The sequence below is a fragment of the Dipodomys merriami genome, unplaced genomic scaffold (assembly GCF_024711535.1).
Source record: "Dipodomys merriami isolate MVZ:Mamm:240054 unplaced genomic scaffold, mDipMer1.0.p SCAF_25, whole genome shotgun sequence".
NCBI lineage: Eukaryota > Metazoa > Chordata > Mammalia > Rodentia > Heteromyidae > Dipodomys > Dipodomys merriami.
The window spans coordinates 16601888-16621281 of NW_027203937.1; the positions used below are offsets into that span (position 1 = coordinate 16601888).

The 19394-nt window shown below is 37.6% G+C and overlaps 1 protein-coding gene across 1 annotated transcript in view; it reads right to left on the reverse strand.

The window, feature by feature from the left end:
- Ppme1 (protein phosphatase methylesterase 1) overlaps positions 1-19394 on the reverse strand; it is a 49611-nt gene that overhangs the window by 14933 nt on the left and 15284 nt on the right. Inside the window, exons 2-6 of the mRNA XM_070035021.1 lie at positions 16197-16291; positions 15607-15698; positions 8558-8615; positions 8124-8175; positions 450-604 (exon numbers count right to left, since the gene is read on the reverse strand). Coding sequence (XP_069891122.1) covers positions 450-604; positions 8124-8175; positions 8558-8615; positions 15607-15698; positions 16197-16291 — 452 coding nt within the window. The remainder of the gene's footprint in view (positions 1-449; positions 605-8123; positions 8176-8557; positions 8616-15606; positions 15699-16196; positions 16292-19394) is intronic.

Sequence of the window (19394 nt, forward strand, 5' to 3'; positions counted from 1 at the left end):
TGAGCAAAGCATGAAAAAAAAATTATTTAAAAAGCAATGGACAGCTGAAGCCAGCCCAGGCAGAAAAGTCTATAAGAATCTTACCCTACATAACCACCAAAAAGCAGAAGTAGAGCTGTGTGTGGCCTAAGTAGCAAAGTGATAGCTTTAAGCAACAACACTGAAGGACAGTGCCCAGGCCCTGAGTTCAAGCCCTAGGACCAGCACACACACATACATACCCATCACACTCAGATGTTAATGAAGAAGTTCAGAGAACATGACTTGTTATTTAATTTTAAAAAGATATGCTGGATCACAAGGGGACTAAGTTCATCAGTGAGAAATCCACTTATGAATGACATACTTCAAGGTGAATACAACTGACGATAACTTAAAACATGGTAATTTACCATGGATAGCTCCTACATATTAAGGATTCTGATTTGTTTAGCACTAAGAAAACTTACCTTCTACAACATCAATCATACACAGACCCAGGAGGCTTGGCACCAGGTTAGATGATGCTGTATGTACTGCAATAGCACCACCCATGCTATGTCCAATCAACATAATTGGAGGAGGGAGGTCTCCATACATGGCCTCAACTACATTGCCAACATCTCTGCAAAGGAAAAACAAAAAGCTGGGAATGCTCTCGTACAATGCTAGTTTCCTTTTCAGTTCCTTCCTTTTGTTTGTAACTAAAAGTCCTGGGAAATGGTAAAGATCTACAAGCCCCTCTTACAAGCACACCTACATAAACACCACCCCCTATAAACTATGCAAGTAGCCACATGCCTACCTCTCCTGATAAATGGCAGATTAAGATCTAAAAACCCAATTTTCTTTACATTATACATGTACTGTTCTTTACACATGACATAAACATACACTTTTATTTTGAAACTAAGCTTGAAGCTCCGAACAAATAATTTGATTACTCTATGCCTCGGTTTCCCCATATAGATTGTAATAAAGTTTACAGTCACAAGATGAGCATTAGCCTCAATATTTTCTACTTTTGTAATCTTGGGTTATTTAATCTCTTACTCATTTTCAAAATCTATAAAATGAAGGTAAAATCTTATCACTTACTGACCAAGATTGCTCTGAGTAAATGGGACACTACTTTGAAATGGAGTGCTGTACAAATAATCATTAGTAAAATCTAACATTGTTATTTTAAAAATAAATATGTAACTATCAGTACAGTGTTTGAGAAACTAGAAAGGTATTCAGAATTAATTTTTATTGGCTTTTGTTCTAGTCTTCAATTACAAGCAGATCTCTTTAATAGTCAAACTTGAAGCATATTTGCATATAGGTCCTCCTTGATATAGCAAGGTGGGATAAAAACAAGAAATGTGTTTCTAAAGGCTACTGATTCTATTACATTCTTTTGGAAATGTCAACTTCAAAACACTGTTTTGTCTTGTTGAGTGTCATACATACTGAAGCATAAAAAATATGACAAGTGTCAATGTAGGGAGGGACACGGCTTTTCAAATATGTTCTCCACAGTCTGGCAAAGGCAAATATTAATTCCATTAATTCTGTAAGAAATAATTTTAAAAACCTCATATAACAATTACAAGGGAAAATAGGGTAGCTGAGGAGTGGCAGACAATATGAATGGGAGATAAGGAAGTCACCAAATTTTGAAAGTGAAAATAAGAGTTTAATGTTCATTTGGAGTTAAAGTCAAGACTAAGATAGAAAGTAAAACAGAGTAAGCAGATAGATAGAGATAATACAATTAACACAAGAAGGCCAAGATTTTGTTTTTTTTTTAAAGAGGTCTCCTCACTTTTTGACATCAGTGCTGCTACTATACAAATCACAAAATTCTCAGTGGAAGACAAAATAATTACTCAGTGCTGCTAAGGTTACATAATTTGAAGTATAAAATTATGGAAGTGATTGCATCATGAGTCAACTGCTTTCATGAGATTAACTCATTCAGAGATGAATGAATTATGGGAATAGCTTTGTTACAAAAGAGAGTTCCCTGACTTCCTTGAGCAGTCTCATCATGGGAAACCCTTAGAAATGTTGTATTGAAAGAAGGCCCTCATCAAATGCCAGAACCCAACTTTTTTTTTTCTTTATTGTGAAAATACTGTACAGTGGGGTTACAATTACATGGGCAAGATAATGAGTACATTTCTTATCAAGCATTGCAGCCTCCTCCTTTGTTTCCCCTTCCCATCCACCCCCTGTCCCCCTACCCAATCCATCCCCCCTCCCCCCGCACCAAGGTTGTAAAGTTCGTTTTCTACATAACGACTTCTACATCTCATTGTTGCAATGGGTCCACCTGTATCCCTATTTAAACCATTTGTTTTTCCCCTTCCCCTCCCCAAATTATACCGACATCAAATACAGTGAAAGCAGGGGTTATACTGTGCAGGAGGGACATACAAAGCAACAAAGAAATAATCTTATAAATGTATTAGAAACAATCGCATGAAAGAAAACAAAATTTGAATACATATCTTAGGGTTCATTTCCCTAACATCAAATTATCTGACCTTTTCTGCTTGACTCAGACATATACTAGATATTGCAAATAAGGGAAACCATGGGACCTATGTTTCTTTGGGCCTGGCTTACTTCACTTAATATAATTTTTTCCAAGCCTTTCCATTTCCTAACAGATGGGGCAATGTCATTCTTTCTGATGGAGGCATAGAATTCCATTGTGTATATATACCACATTTTCTTGATCCATTCATCTACTGAGGGGCATCTGGGTTGGTTCCAGATCTTAGCTATAGTAAATAATGCTGCAATAAACATAGTCGTGCTGGTAGCTTTAGTGTGGTCTTGTTTGTGAACATTTGGGTAAATGCCCAAAAGTGGGATTGCTGGGTCATAGGGGAGCTCTATGTGGAGTCTTTTGAGGAACCTCCATACTGCTTTCCAAAGTGGTTGAACAAGTTTACACTCCCAGCAACAACGCAGTAGGGTTCCCTTCTGTCCACATCCCCTCCAGCATCTGTTGTTATTAGAGTTCTTGATTATAGCCATTCTAACTGGGGTGAGGTGGTATCTCAATGTTGTTTTGATTTGTATTTCTTTTATGGCTAGGGAGGATGAGCATTTCTTCATGTCTATTGGCCATCCTTCTTTCCTCTTCAGAGAAGTTTCTCTTTAAGTCTCTAGCCCACTTATTTATTGGGCAGTTGTTTCTTTGAAGATTTGTTGTTGGGGGATTTAATTTTTTGAGTTCCAGGTATATTTTAGATATGAGACCCTTGTCTGTTGTATAGCTAGTGAAGTTCTTCTCCCAATCCGTGGGCTTTCTATTGATCTTGCTAGCTATGTCCTTTGCCATGCAGAAGCTCTGCAATTTCATGCAATCCCATTTGTCCAACCTTTCTTTGATTTGTTGTGTTTCTGGGTCTCTATTAAGAAAATTTTGGTTGAGCTGGGAAGGTGGCTCAGTTGTAGAGCGCTTGCCTTGCATGCATGAGGCCCTGGGTTCGATTCCTCAGCACCACATAAGCAAAAAGAAAAAAGCCGGAAGTGGCACTGTGGCTCAAGTGGTAGAGTGCTAGCTTGAGCTGAAGAGTTCAGGGACAGTGCCCAGGCCCAGAGTTCAGGCCCCACAACCAGACCAAAAAAAAAAAAAAATTTCGGTCTGTGCCAACAAGACCTAGGGTTTCTCCTATTCCATCCTGTAATGTTTTCAGAGTGTCCGCTTTGACTCCAAGGTCTTTGATCTATTTGGAGTTGATTCTGGTGCAGGGTGATATATAAAGATCTAGCTTTAGTTTTCTACAAGTAGTTAACCCATTTTTCCAGCACCATTTACTGAAGAGGCTGACTTTCTTCCATTCTATTTTTTTAGCTCCCTTATCGAAGATTAGATGGCTATAGGTCTGTAGGTTCATTTCTGGGTTTTCAATTCTATTCCATTGCTCCTGAGGTCTGTTCTTGTGCCAGTACCAAGCTGTTTTGATTACTATGGCTTTATAGTAGAGTTTGAAATTTGTTATTGATATTCCTCCAGCACTGTTCTTTCTGTTGAGGATCATTTTTGCTATTCGGGGTCTTTTATTGTTCCATATGAATTTTTGGGTTGCCTCTTCTATTTCCTTGAAGAATGAGGTTGGAATTTTGACAGGTATCGCATTGAACTTGTAGATAGCCTTGGGAAGTATTGCCATTTTCATGATGTTGATCTTTCCAATCCAGCTGCATGGAGCTTTTGCCACTTTCTAAGTGCTGTTTTGATTTCCTTTTTCAAGTTTTTAAAGTTTTCATCATAGAGGTCCTTCACTTCTTTGGTTAATTCCTAGCTATTTTATTTTTTTGTGGGGCTATTACAAATGGAGTTGTTGCTTTCCTAATTTCAGCCACACTTTTCTCATTGTTGGCATACAGAAAAGCCATTGATTTTTGAGGGTTAATTTTATACCCTGCTACTTTGCCAAAGTTTTGAATCAGCTTGAGTAATTTGTGAGTGGAGTCTATGGGATTCTTTAAATACAAGATCATGTCATCTGCAAAGAGGGAGAGTTTTACTTCTTCTTTCCCTATTTGGATCCCCTTTATTTTTGCATCTTGTCTTATTGCTGTAGCTAGGCATTCTAATACTAGATTGAAGAGAAGTGGAGAGAGAGAACCACAACTCTTAAATTTGCCAGGCACCAGAACTATGAGCTAAATAAACATGTTCTTATAAATTGCCCAGTCTGTTTTTCAATTATAGTAGCATAAAATTGAATAAGTACCTATTATGTACTATGATTTTTTTTTTCAAGCCCCAGACACTGGGGCTTGAATTCAGGGAATCAGGCACTCTCAGGCTTAGCTTTCTCTACCCAAGTGGTATTCTATTCCTGAACTTTCTTATATTTATCATCTAAGGTAATCTGTCAGCTGCCCAGTCTGAAAAGAAATTTACTACTATTTTATAGGTGATGAAACTGAGGACATATTTACCAACTGTAAGATTAGTCAAGACAATTTTATTGGGTCTACCAAATTTCTCCCTCAATAAAATATATTTAAAGCCATTCTCCCTTGGTATGAAGCACTATAGATTCAGGATAATTACATGATGCCTTTGCTCAGTGACTACTGCAAAACTTCAGGAACAAAGATTAGATAGAGAAGTCATCTTTGGAGCAAGCAACACAGAAGGAGACTATAGAAAGTTTCTAAAGTAGGTAGTATTCCAAAGTTAGGTCTGCACATCAAAATAATAAAAGTATAGCTTCAATTAAACTAACATTATGTTGGATATAATATCACATTTTTTTAAAGACTAAAGGTTAGAACAAATACAAATACATAATTTCAGGAATAATTCTTTCTGTAACAGATAAAAATGAGTAAAATAAAGTTGCCCATAAAGGTATTTATTTCTATATCTTAAAATATACATTAACAAGGGATGACAATGTCTAAAAAGAAATGTATTCATTATCTGTCTACCCTCTTTATTTATTTATTTATTTATTTTGGGTCCGGTTGTGGGGCCTGAACTCTGGGCCTGAGCGCTGTCCCTCAGCTCTTCAGCTCAAGGCTAGCGCTCTACCACTTGAGCCACAGTGCCACTTCCGGCTTTTTTCTTTTTGCTTATGTGGTGCTGAGGAACCGAACCCAGGGCCTTGAGCATGCAAAGCAAGCGCTCTACCACTGAGCCACCTTCCCAGCCCCTGTCTACCCTCTTAAGAGGAAAAGGTAGGAGGATTTTTAGTTTGAAGCCAGCCTGGGCAACATAGCAAGATCCTTTTTTTTTTTTTTTGTCGGTCCTAGGGCTTGAACTCTGGGCCTGGGCACTATCCCTCAGCTCTTCAGCTCAAGGCTAGCACCCTACAACTTGAGCCACAGTACCACTTCTGGCTTTTTTCTGCTTATGTGGTGCTGAGGAATCGAACCAAGGGCCTCATGCTTGCAAGGCAAGCACTCTACCACTAAGCCAGCTTCCCAGCCTGCAAGATCCCTTTTTGGTTTAAAAATAATAATTAAAAAATAAAGATAATTGAGTAGAAAGGGTTTCTAGGACATAGGACACTTACTTTATGAAAGAAGTTAACAGTCTGAAACACATCAACTTAGTATCTTTTCTAAGCATAGGAAAGGTGCATTCACCCAAGTGATGAATCAATCACTTAGAATTTATTCTTATTACAGGCAGTAATTATTAAATACCAGTCATGGAATTGGCTGCATCAAAATAGATTTAACTTTTTTATTATTACCTTTAAGTAGTTGTTCAAAGGGGTTTTAATTCAACATGTCAATTGAGTACAAAGCAACTTGCTCAGAGTTACCATCACTTTCATCATTCTCCCCACATCTATCCTAACCCCAAACATCCTTTCAAGTTACTCGGTTCCATTTTTACATTATGGCTGTATTCGTGCTATTTTTCTGCTCCACTTCCCCTACCTTTCTCAGACAAAATATGCTTCAGGTTTCTGGCATTGTGTGTTAAGCTGTCAATTAATTAATCAAAGAAGTTACACTACTGGAATGTACTCTTGTGTAATCTATACTTTAATCAGCTTGACTGTGTATATGAGCATATGGCCTGTACATGTTTTTGTTTTTGTTTTTGGGTCCAGTCGTGGGGCCTGAACTCTGGGCCTGGGCACTGTCCCTCAGCAATTCAGCTCAAGGCTAGTGCTCTACCACTTGAGCCACAGCGCCACTTCCGGCTTTTTTTTTCTGCTTACGTGGTGCTGAAGAATCGAACCCAGGGCCTCATGCATGCAAGGCAAGCGCTCTACCACTGAGCCACCTTCTCAACCCCGGCCTATACATGTTTTTCATATGTGTATATTTTTATATTTGAGAGAAAACATGAGCTATGTGTCTCTCTGAGCCTGAGTTAGTTCACAACATGAATTTTTCCAGGTCCATCTATTTCCCTGCAAATGATATGTTATTCTTCTTGATGAATGAATAAAACTCCATGTATATGTATGTACATATATATTTGTTTGTATGCATCATAATATATAATTATATATATTATTAGATTCATATGATAACATATAGTATTGTATAATTATACAGTATAATATGTGTATACATAATTGATTATGGTGATATAATATTGTAGCATTATATTATATGTTAAGTATATATCTAATATATCATATATATATATAATAAGATATATATTTTCTTGATCAACTCATCTATTGTAGGACATCTGAGCTGTTCTCATATCTTGGCTATGGTGCATACTGTAGCAATAAACATGGGTATACAAGTGTCTTTATTGTACCTTAACTTGTAATCTTTTGGATAAATGCCCAAGAGTAGTATTGCTAGAACATAGGGTAGTTCTATTTTTAGTTTCTGGGAAATCTCCAAACTGCCTTCCATAATGGTTATACTAATTCACATTCCACCAACAATAGATGAGCAGATCCCACTGCTAAAAGAACTAATTCAGCAGATCTAGTGTAGGGACAAAGAATCTACATTTTCAATAATGCCTCAGATGATTCTGATTATACAACAGGAGTGAGAGCCACTATATAATGCTATATTTATCTTTTACTTTGAAAGCTAGGATATAATTATTTATAAGTGTCTTGTTCTCACCTTTCTAATGATACTGGATAGAGAAAGTACACTCCCTAAACATACTCTCGCACTACTTTTCTAATTAAAAGTTCATAAAAGATATCCAGATTCTTTTTTTTTTTTTAAGGTTGGGTCGTGGGGCCTGAACTCTGGGCCTGGGCGCTGTCCCTCAGCTCTTCAGCTCAAGGCTAGCGCTCTACCACTGGAGCCACAGCTCCACTTCTGGCTTTTTTCTTTTTGCTTATGTGGTGCTGAGGAATCCAACCCAGGGCCTCATACATGCAAGGCAAGCGCTCTACCACTGAGCCACCTTCCCAGCTCAGATATCCAGATTCTACTTAACTTTACCAACAGATGAAAAATTTTCAAAAGCTCTACACCAGATTTTCAAGTGTTTTATGTGACGACCACCATTTTGGATATACTGAAGATGAAGGTTTATTTAGAGATTAAATAGAAAGATAAACCAAACAGAGAACAGAAATATAACTTTCTGTGTTAATTTGTCCAACAACCTCACCAGTTACACTACTATTTATACTAGCAATGAGAGGCAAGCAATCTATAAGCAATAGTTTGTTCCTTACTTTGCCATTGTTTCTGCAGATAGGTCTTCAGAATTCTTGACTTTTGTTTCACCTGAAAAGAAAGTATTTTAGGAATAAAATTCCCATGGATAAGAATTATAAAAGCAACAGTATTCTCCTTTAAACATTTCACCCTTAGATGATAAAATGGGACTTCATAATTTTATATGACAAATTTAGCAAGGATCTTTCATATTTCAGACAAATCTTGGTGGTTAGTCACTCCAAAGAGGATAATTACAAGTAACCTTCCTAGAAGCTCAGACTTCTCCAAATATATCCAAATGGAGGACACTAGGTTACTTTATGTCTTCACTGAAATTTATACTTAGGTTTATTCAAAGGAGCTTGGTGACTACACCACTAAGTCAATGGCTAATTAAGAACTTTACTCACATCTCCAACACCACAAAACAAAAAAATACTTTACTCACCATGCCCCCGCAGATCCAAAGCCACAATCCTACATTGAACTCTACTAATGATTGCCGCCTAGAGGGGGGAAAAAGAAGTAAGATACATGTGGGATAGAAAATTTTGCCAATTACCAATAACTTGTTGAATGAGCAGCTATTAGAATTCAAAGCATCAAAAGAAAAGTCTGCTAAGTAAAATAAAAAAACAATGATTCTCTGCTTTTTTGGTACATATTGTGGTCAGACCCAAATTCAAAATAGGCTTTTTCCTCTTAAATCCATCTTTAAACCTAACTTCCTAGCCATTCCTGAAATATAGTATAAGCACTATATATCACCCTCACTCAGGCTACTGCATCTGGTTTTAATTCATATCCCTTGGATATCCTTGCCCTACTCCTCTCTATGAGTCTGTTTATATTTTGCCCCAGGACATCATTATCCTGAACATATACCCTAATTATCAGTACAAATTATGCAAAAACTACCAATTCCCCTTGGATAGATACAGTAGTATATACAATTTGGGGCCATAGTTAAATAAAAGTATACCAAAAAAGTAATAGTACCATGGGAAAGGTACAATTTTAGGTTTAAAGAAACTATAGTTAACTGGAAGTCTGTTCTTAAAGTGAACTAGGTTTTCAAGAAATAATATAAAATTAGTATTAGAAAATTTTAACAGTATCATTTAAGAATGAAATAAGAGAACTGTCTAGAGTTGACTAATACCTGTAATCCTAACAACTCAGGAGGCTGAAATGTAAGGATCACCAGCCTAGGCAACAAAGTCCATGAGATTCTTATCTCTAATTAACCACAAAAGGCCATAAGTTGAACTGTGTCTCAGGAACAGCATCAGCCTTGAGCAAAAAAAGCTCAGGGATAGTGCCCAGGCACTGAGTTCAAGCTCCAGGACTTGCACAAAAGAGAGAGAAAAGGGGAATGGGAGGGAGGGGGAGAAAACTGTCTAGTCTAACCCTTGCATTTTTAAAATGAGGAATCTAAGACTAAAAGAAAGAAATTATTTGTTCAGGGTCACTAAGTTAGTAGTAAAAAACAACTAGAATCAAATAATATTACCTTGTTATATATTACCAATTTAACAATCAACACATAGCACAAAACAAGCTAAATTCTTGTTACATTTGTTTGTCTGGTGCTGGTACCAGGGATTCAACTCAAGGTCTCCTACTCTTAGGTGACATTTTTTTACTCTAGGATGGTGGTGCTCTATCACTTGAGCCATACCTCCACTTTCCTAAGTTACATTTAAAAGTCATATACCAAATCAAATCTTTCTAATTTTGTTACTCCAATTAATATCTTTAAAAGGCAACAATAGGTTGAAATTCTACTATACTATTTGTTATTGTTGTAGTGATTAAATCTTATATATCTAATCAAATCCATATTTTAGACATAAAAGGGCAAAATTGAATAAAACTTCCTTGATTGTACCACACTAGAAAAAATTAGAACTAAGCTTATAAAACAAAATACACTGAGCTAATTGTCAATTTTAACCTTTACCTTGAAAGCAATGATTTGTAATCACATATACCTATCAGAAAATAGTGATGAAATTGAAAATATTTTTTTCATTAATTTAAATAAATCTTTCTAAATGACAACTAAAAACCTGGTACCAATTAAGTGATGGGGTTATAGTAGTGAAAAAGGTAGGCAATAGCCTTGCTCTCCAAAGGAAAATGAGGGGGAAAAATGAGCAAAATAAATCTGCAGAGTATCATGTGCTAATGGAAAAGTGTCAAAACATGTCTATGGTAGCTACTTCAGATTTTGTCTCAAACAGTACAGTTTTGTTGCTTAAGGAATAAGTAAAAGCAGCAATTTAAGACAGACTGATTTAATCATTTTCTTGCTGGAATTTGTGGTGAAAGCAAAACTGGTAACATTAGTAGTTAATAGCTAATTTTTACTATATCTTTCTATATGTCAGCCAGATAACAATCAAAGTATTTCAAATGCATTATTTTTCTCTTAACAACTCTTAAAATTTAGACATATTTTCGTCATTTTACAGAGAGATTTCATAATCTGGTTATGTCCAAAGAGCTAATGGCAGAGATAAAAATTAAATGCAAGTTCCCAGGCTCTAAGTTTTCCAACCCAACTTGCCTATCAGAATCACCTAATAATGGGCTTTTGGAAATGAAAAGGCATAGACTTATTGGAAATTCTGATTTAGGGCTGAGAAGGTGGCTCAGTGGTAGAGTGCTTGCCTTATATCCACGAGGCCCTGGGTTCAATTCCACAGCACCACATAAACAGAAAAACCTGGAAGTGGTGCTGTGGCTCAAGTGGTAGAGCACTAGCTTTGAGCTGAAGAACTGAGGGACAGCGCCCAGGCCCAGAGTTCAAGCCCAACAACTGACAAAAAAAAAAGGAGAAAAAATTCTGATTTAAGTAAATAAGGAAAGGGGCCAAAGATTATTCATATTGGAGTTCCCCCAGGCCATTGTAAGGTATAAGAATTGAAGACAAGTTTGGAAAAAAGATCTGGATAGAGCTAGACATGTTAATGTATGCTTTTAATCCCAACACTTGGAAAGCTGAAGCAGGAGGATTGAAAGTTCACATAAGATACTGTCTCAAAATATATAAAATAATATGATTCTGGATCATTTTAATATCTCATTAGATTTTCTCAGATAATCTCAAACTATCTCCTTGAAAAGAAGGCTAGGAATGTAACAAAACATTTCCACAGTTGACAAAACCGATTCCAGAGTGAACCAAGTATTGGTGAAGATGTAGAGAAGTGTCTTCACAAACATATATAACCTTTAACTTAATTTATACCAACTTGATAAATGAAATAGGTATTTTTTTAAATTTACTCTTTTGTGAACTGATATTTCATTTTCTTGCCAATTTTTCTATTTTTTCTTTGTAGGTTTTTTTTAAAGTAATGAAAATATTAAGCCTGTTGTTTATAATACATAGAGTATGTTTACTTTTTGCCTAATATACAGCTTGTATTTTAATGGAAGTTTTAAATTTTGGTAAAGTCAAATTAACCAATCTTTTTTTTTTCCTGGTCATTCGTGGATCTTGAACTCTGGGTCTGGGTGCTGTCCCTCAGTGCTTCTGTTCAATGCTAGAGCTCTACCACTTGAGCCACAGCACCACTTCTGGTTTTCTGGTAGTTAATTGGAGATAAGAGTGTCATGGACTGGGCTGGGAAGGTGGCTCAGTGGTAGAGCGCTTGCCTTGCATGCTCGAGGCCCTGGGTTCGATTCCTCAGCACCACATAAGCAAAAAGAAAAAAGCCGGAAGTGGCGCTGTGGCTCAAGTGGTAGAGCGCTAGCCTTGAGCTGAAGAGCTGAGGGACAGCGCCCAGGCCCAGAGTTCAGGCTCCACGACCAGAAAAAAAAAAAAAAAAAAAAAAAGAGTGTCATGGACTTTCTTGCCCGGGCTGGCTTTGAACCGTGATCCTCAGATCTCAGCCTCCTGAGTAGCAAGGATTATAGGTGTGAGCCACCAGCTCCCGGCTCCAATCTTTTCTTTATTGCTTTAGTGGTTTTTTTTTTTTTTTTTTTTTTTTTGGGTCCGGTCGTGGGGCCTGAACTCTGGGCCTGGGCGCTGTCCCTCAGCTCTTCAGCTCAAGGCTAGTGCTCTACCACTTGAGCCACAGTGCCACTTCCGGCTTTTTTCTTTTTGCTTATGTGGTGCTGAGGAATCGAACCCAGGGCTTCATGCATGCAAGGCAAGCACTCTACTACTGAGCCACCTTCCCAACCCCGGTTGTTTTGTTTTTTTATGTTTTTCTTTTTCTTTTTTTCTATTTTTTTCTATTTTTTTTCTATTATCTTTCTGTGTAGCCAAGGCTACTTTCACCTTAGCCTCCTAAATGTTAGGAGGTGTAGTAACTGTGTCCAGCTTTGGGTTGTACTTCTTTTGGCCAAGTTTAAGATCTGTCCCATGGAGCTGGGAAGGTGGCTCAGTGGTAGAGTGCTTACCTTGCATGCATGAGGCCCTGGGTTTGATTCCTCAGCACCACATAAGCAGGAAAAAAAAAGCCGGAAGTGGCACTATGGCTCAAGTGGTAGAGCGCTAGCCTGGAGCTGAAGAGCTGAGGGACAGCACCCAGTCCCAGAGTTCAGGCCCCATGACCGGACTCCCCCCCCCCCCCCCCCCCCCCCCCCCCCCCCCGCAAAAAAGAAGATCTGTCCCATGATATATAATGGTCTAATGGCATATTTTAAAGATCCAGCCCTTTCATCCATTTGGGTTGTTATTTTCATCAAATATATTAATTTCCTTTTAATGCATAGACAATATTTTTCCCTCTCAATACCATACTAAGAGATACAATTTTAGAGTATGTTTTGGCATGTGAGAGGGTAAGAAACACATTACCTGATCTTTTCCAAAATTATCTTGGTTTGTTTTTTTTTTGGTCATGAGGCTTGAACTCTGGGCCTGAGCATGTCCCTCAGCTCTTCAGCTTAAGGCAAGCGCTCTACCACTTGAACCACAGCGCCACTTCCAATTTTCTGGTCATTTACTGGAGATAGGTGTCTCATGGATTTTCCTGCCCAGGCTACGTTGAAACACAATCCTTAGATCTCAGCCTCCTGAGTAGCTAGGATTACAGGCATGAGCCACCAGTGCCTTGGTTCTTACTATTTATTCTGTGTGAATTTCAGTTTGTTGATCAAATCTCATGAGAATTTCAATTGGGATCTTAATCAGGTTAGCTAGATTCATACAGGAACATTTAATAAGATGCTTGGTTCACAGTAGGGGTTTACCAAATATTTGATAACCAAATGATTGTATTAGAGAGCAAACTCATTTTTTGATCCTTACTAACCCAAAACAAAGCTTGGAACATAGAGTATGTTCAATAGAATTTCCCAAACTGACTGAATTGAATGGAAGAAAGTCAAAAGTCATGCTAGCACAAGTGACTCATGCCTGCCAAATACCCAGGGAGGAAAAAGTCTGGAGGACCACAGTTCTAAACCAGCTGGGCCAAAAAAGTCTGTGAAACTCCAACTCCAAAATAACCAGCAAAAAGTCAGGCTGGAGGCACGGCTGCAGTAGGAGAGTACCAGCCAAGTGAGTGCAAAGTCTTGGGTTCAGACCCCAATGGGAAGGAAGAAAAAGAGGGAGGAAGAAATACCTTCATACATAAGCCCAGGTTGGCTTCCTGCTTCAGACTTCCTCCATGTGTTACAGATGGGCACTATTTTGCCCAGCACTCCTGGTGGCTTTACAGGAGGGAGAGAGATCAGTCACATAGTAGACATATGCATACTCCTTGTCTCATGGCCCTCCGCTGTCTTAGGACTCCACAAGCAAGAATGCCATCAATAGATGTGGCCCCTCTACCTTGCATAAGTATAGATAAAATAAGCATTAAAAAAAATCCTCCAGGGGCTTGGAAGGTGGCTCAGTGGTAGATTGCTTGCCTTGCATGCATGTGGCCCTGTGTTCGATTCCTCAGCACCACATAAGCAGAAAAAGCCGGAAGTGGGGCTGAGGCTCAAGTGGTAGAGCGCTAGTCTACAGCTGAAGAGCTGAGGGACAGCACCTAGGCCCAGAGTTCAGGCCCCATGACTGACAAAATAAAAAATAAAAAAAAAATCCTCCAGCCAGTGTACTTTGTTATTAGCAAAAACAAAACAAAACAAAACAAAAACTACAGACTAATAGATGTAGATAGTAATTGAAAAGGTATTTTGGATATAAAGAGTCAAATACACTATTCAAATAGTTGCCCTCTTTTAAAACCTATCATATATCTAACAAAAATGTAAAATTCCATTATATTTCTACTGGATAATACTTGTCTAGAGACGTGAGACAGTCTGGTACTTATGGACAAATCATATGGTTTATCTTATAATAAGAGAAGGAAACAGTAAACAAAGGCCATTTTTTTTTAATGGTCCTAGGGATCCAGCCCTGGGCCAAATTATTTATTAACTGTTGTCTAAGTATTTATGGGTCAAGAACTATTCCAGGCATATGGCAAACAAGAAAGAATAAGACATTATTCCTTTGCTCAAGGAATTAAAGGTCTAAATTGAATAGATAAAAACGTGCTTTTATGTATAAAGATTGCTGCCAGCAATTAAGAAAGTGATTACCTTAAGGGCCACTCGGCTATCTAGTTTTTCATTCCTATTTGCTCCCACTTTATTTGCTCAGTCCTATTTTGCTCAGTCCTTCAGGCCCCACAATGATCCACAGAGGGAGTATGTATGTTTGACCTATACAACAAGTTATTTGATTTCATTTTAGTTGTTGCTAGTATCTTCTTGCACATAAGCTGTCCCACCCCACAGATCTATAACTGGCAATATTAATATAGACCCATATTCTCTACCACAGAGCAGATATTACTTACTTCCTAGTAGCTCACAAATGCCCCCCAAAAAAGTATATAATCACTTAAAAAAATAACTATTGGCTAGTAATCCTAGCCTGTAATCCTAACTACTCAGGAGGCATCTGAGGATCATAGTTCAAAGCCAGCCCAGGCAGGAAAGTCCAAGAGATTCTTATCCCTGATAAACTTCTTAGAAAAAGCAGGAAGTGGCACTGTGGCTCAAATAGTATAGTTTTAGCCTTGAGCAAAAAGAAGCTCAGGAGCTGGGCCCTGGTGGCTCATGCCTATAATATTAAGTAAATCAGGAGGTTGAGATCTGAAGATTGCAGTTCAAAGCCAGCCAGGGCAAGAAAGTCCATGAAACTCTTATCTCCAATAAACTACTCAGAAAAGGCCAGAAGTAACACTGTGGTTCAAATAGTAGAGTGCTAGTCTTGAGCTGAAGAAGCTCAGGAATAGTGCCCAGGCCGGGTTCAAACCCCAGGACCAGCACAAAAAAAAAAGGAAACATTTTTCTAATATTTGTAAGACCTTTAAATGTGCAGAGTACCATACCATGTAGACTTTGAAGGAGACAAATTGACTTTTCTAAATAAAATGTGTATTTCATATACACACACACACACACACAGAGTATGGGAACTTACCCAGAAGAAAACAACAATTGTACTAACATTAACTTCTACTATTAGTAACTTACTGTGAATACAGCCCAGGAAAGGGCTGAATGGCCTCCTCCATGCAATAGAAGCAGGACTGGCCCCTCGGTACCACTCTTGTAAACTCGAAAAGTGTATGAACAGTTAAAGATAACATATTTGTGTTCTAACTGAGGTTTTTAAAATTAATCATATCAATACTGACTACAAAATCTAGGCAGCAACAAGCTACATGTAAAACTGTAAAGGAAACTTAAATAGATGTTTCTGAGATATTAACTTTCTTCAAGTCTGGAACCAGTATGATCATTTTTTTCCAATTAAAAATAATTCTTCCTATTTCTCTAATGAAGAGATAATCCTTGGTTTGCAAAAATGAAATCAGCACAACAAACTTGACTCCCGAAACTTCCTCTGACCCCTATGAAGTATATCATTTTCAGGAATTTCATTCTTAATCCCTTCCTTATGCATTAAACAATGATAGCCAAGAAAGATAATAGCATAGACTTAAAGATAACATTCTATGCTATACAAAGAATAGGTGGGGAATAAAATGAAATAAACAGCTACACGTCTTATAAAACAATACCATAAGCTTACTAATGAGTAAACTACTTTATAGAGGATATATCCTTTCCAGTTTCATTCTCTACTTCCACATCTTCCATGGATTCAAAGTACTGACTCCAAGAAACAGGGGAAAAGTCCCGTTTTCTTCCAGGGCTAAGGGAAAAAAGAGAGAATGAGACACACATACATTTCAAGTAAAAAATAGTTATGCATGAGAACAAATAAATGTGAAATCTGAAATGAAAATAGCAAGAGTATTTTCTCAAAGATAGTAAGGGTTCATATTACAAAGCATCATACTAAAATGTGTTTATAAGTTCAACTATAGATTTAAGAATAAAAGTTTTAGGATTTTATAAAATCTTAGGATTCATTAGTAGACTTTAATCACAAATTTTGTATATATGTAACTAACAAAATCATCTAGTTCTTTCTCCTTGATCTTGACTATGGGCTAATTTCTATCCTAATAGCATCCTTCCTACAACTTTTGGTCACTATTCTTCCCTTATATTTTCAATCTGATACCATTTTATGCTTGTCATTTCCCAAAATGTCAAGGTACAACCTTCACAGAAGGCAAACTAACCTCAATATCTTGAGGTTAGTTTGAAGAATTTATCTGAAGATCTGCTCATATAGAAGTGATTTGCCGAGTACCGGTGGCTCATGCCTGTAATCCTAGCTACTCAGGAGACCGAGATCTGAGGATCGAGGTTCAAAGCCAGCCTGGGCAGGAACATCCATGAGATTCTTATCTCTAATTAATCACCAGAAAACCAGAAGTGGCACTGTAGCTAGAGTGGTAGAGCACTGGCCTTGAGCTCAGGGACAGCACCCAGGCCCAGAGTTCAAGCCCCACGACGACCACCACACCACCACCACCACCACCATCAACAACAACAACAAAAAAAGTGAAATGACTTATCTATCCAATATAGCATTTGATGCATAGTAGTAGGAAATGGGAACCTAAATATTCATGAGAGGACTGATTGAGTTGTAGTACACAGAAATGCTTAACTACAAAAAAAAGAAGAGAAGTTCTTTATATGTGGATGCATCACTACAAGATACACTGTTAAGTAAAAAGACAAGATGATATACACACTACCACTTTTATTTAAAAGTGGGTACACCAGATGCTGGTGGTTCATTCCTATACTCTGACCTAATCAGGAGGCTGAGATCTGAGAATTTCAGTTTGAAGCTCGCCCAGGCAGACACATTCTTGAGACTCTTCTCTCCAATTATCCAGAAAAAAAATTTGGAGCTGAATGTCATCTATGAGTGAAAAATCAAGGTTGACAACTTAGAACCCTGAGTTAAGCCCTAGTACCAGAAAAAAATATGTGGGATATATGAATATATATTTTTAGATATTTCACCATTTCTGGAAGGATATTAGCATAAAATTGATTATACCTGTGAAACAGGACTCATGACAAAAATAAGAAATATATTTCAATGTACATTTCTTTTTAATATCTGCTTTTAAAATGATCATAAAGCCAAGGCATTGGTGGTTCATACCTGTCATCCTAGCTACCCGGGAGGCTGATATCTGAGGATCACTGTCTGAAGCCCCAGCAGGAAAGTCCATGAGACCCAAAAACTACTCAGAAAAAGCCAGAAGTAATACTGTGGCTCTAGTGGTAGAGGGCTAGCCTTGAGCAAAAGCAGCTCAGGAACAGAGCCCAGGGCCAGAGTTTAAGCCCCAGGAAAAATCATACACAGCATACATTTAAAAGCAAAAAATAATGAATAGGTTACATATTTGCAAACTATTCTTTATCCTTGGATGAGACTCAGGAGAGGAATCCTGAGCCTTCCCCTATTTCCATAATACTATTCCCAGAAATATAAGGAATTCAGAACTTGATCAGTAGCACAATACTTTTTGTCAGACATCTTCCTGTATATGTCATGAGTCTGAATAGAAAATATAAGACAAAGATACTTTAAACTGTAGAAGCATTCTTGGTGTCTATAGTACTGAAAAGAATTACAAAGGAGAAGCTGAGTAGTCAGAGATATAATTTGTCAACAGTGATGCATTTACAGCATTGAACATCTACTCTGTTCCAGGCATTGATTCAGATCAATCTCTATAACAAGGAAATCACTTTGGGAACTTTAAAAAATATTGACACTTGGTTCCCACTCCTACAATTGGAGTTAAGTTGATTAGAGTACATCTGAGAATTCTTAGTTTCCTAAGCAACAAGTGCTAGGAATGCAGAGGTTAGTACATGATTTAGAATGAGAAAGGATTTCAAATTCTTTAAAGTTTCTATCATTTCTGTACAGTTCCCTATATGTTCTCACAATTAACAGTATGGATTTGATTAATCAAATTATTTTTGCCTTAAACTTCAGTAAGCCCTTTAAAGAATGTAATATTTCTGACATTTGGTAACTGCTTAATGACTAGATAATCCTACCTTCTGATAGTAGTGCCTCTGTGGAAGTAAATTGCAATTTTAGCTTGGACCAGTTTTTCCGTTTTGTTTTTTGGTTGTATATGAACTCTTATGGGAACATTAGAAGCAGTACTTCTAATTCTTCTTATTAGTCACTTACCAATACACTCATGCATACAATAACTCAAGTAAAACAATCATAACATGGCATGTCAATAATACTACAAAAAAGCTGGGCGCTGGTGGCTCACGCCTGTAATCCTAGCTACTCAGGAGGCTGAGATATGAGGATCATGGTTCAAAGCCAGCCCAGGCAGGAAAGTCCCGTGAAACTCTTATCTCCAATAAACCACAGAAAACTGGAAGTGGCGCTATAGCTCAAGTGGTAGAGCGCTAGCCTTGAGCTGAAGAGCTGAGGGACAGCGCTCAGGCCCAGAGTTCAAGCCCCATGACCAAAAAAAAACAAAAACAAACAAACCAAAAAAAACCTACAAAAAATTTCAAGAATACAGTATGAATTTTTTTACATCTGGACCAAGGATATCACTACAGCAATAGTACATAATATTTACAGTGCATAATAGTGAGTCACCATACATAATACTTTACAAACTTGAACTATTTTTATCCTATTTTACAGATGAAAATTAGAGATATCAAGTAACTTCTCCAAGATCACCCAACTCCTAGGTAGAATAATAGGATTCAAATCCAGTTCCATTACTCTCCAAAGCCTCTGCTCTTTACCCTAATGCTGCATTATTTTTTTCTTCTCTCTCTCACTCTGCATTATGTTTATGAAAAGCGGTAAGATTTTAATGCACTTCTCAGAG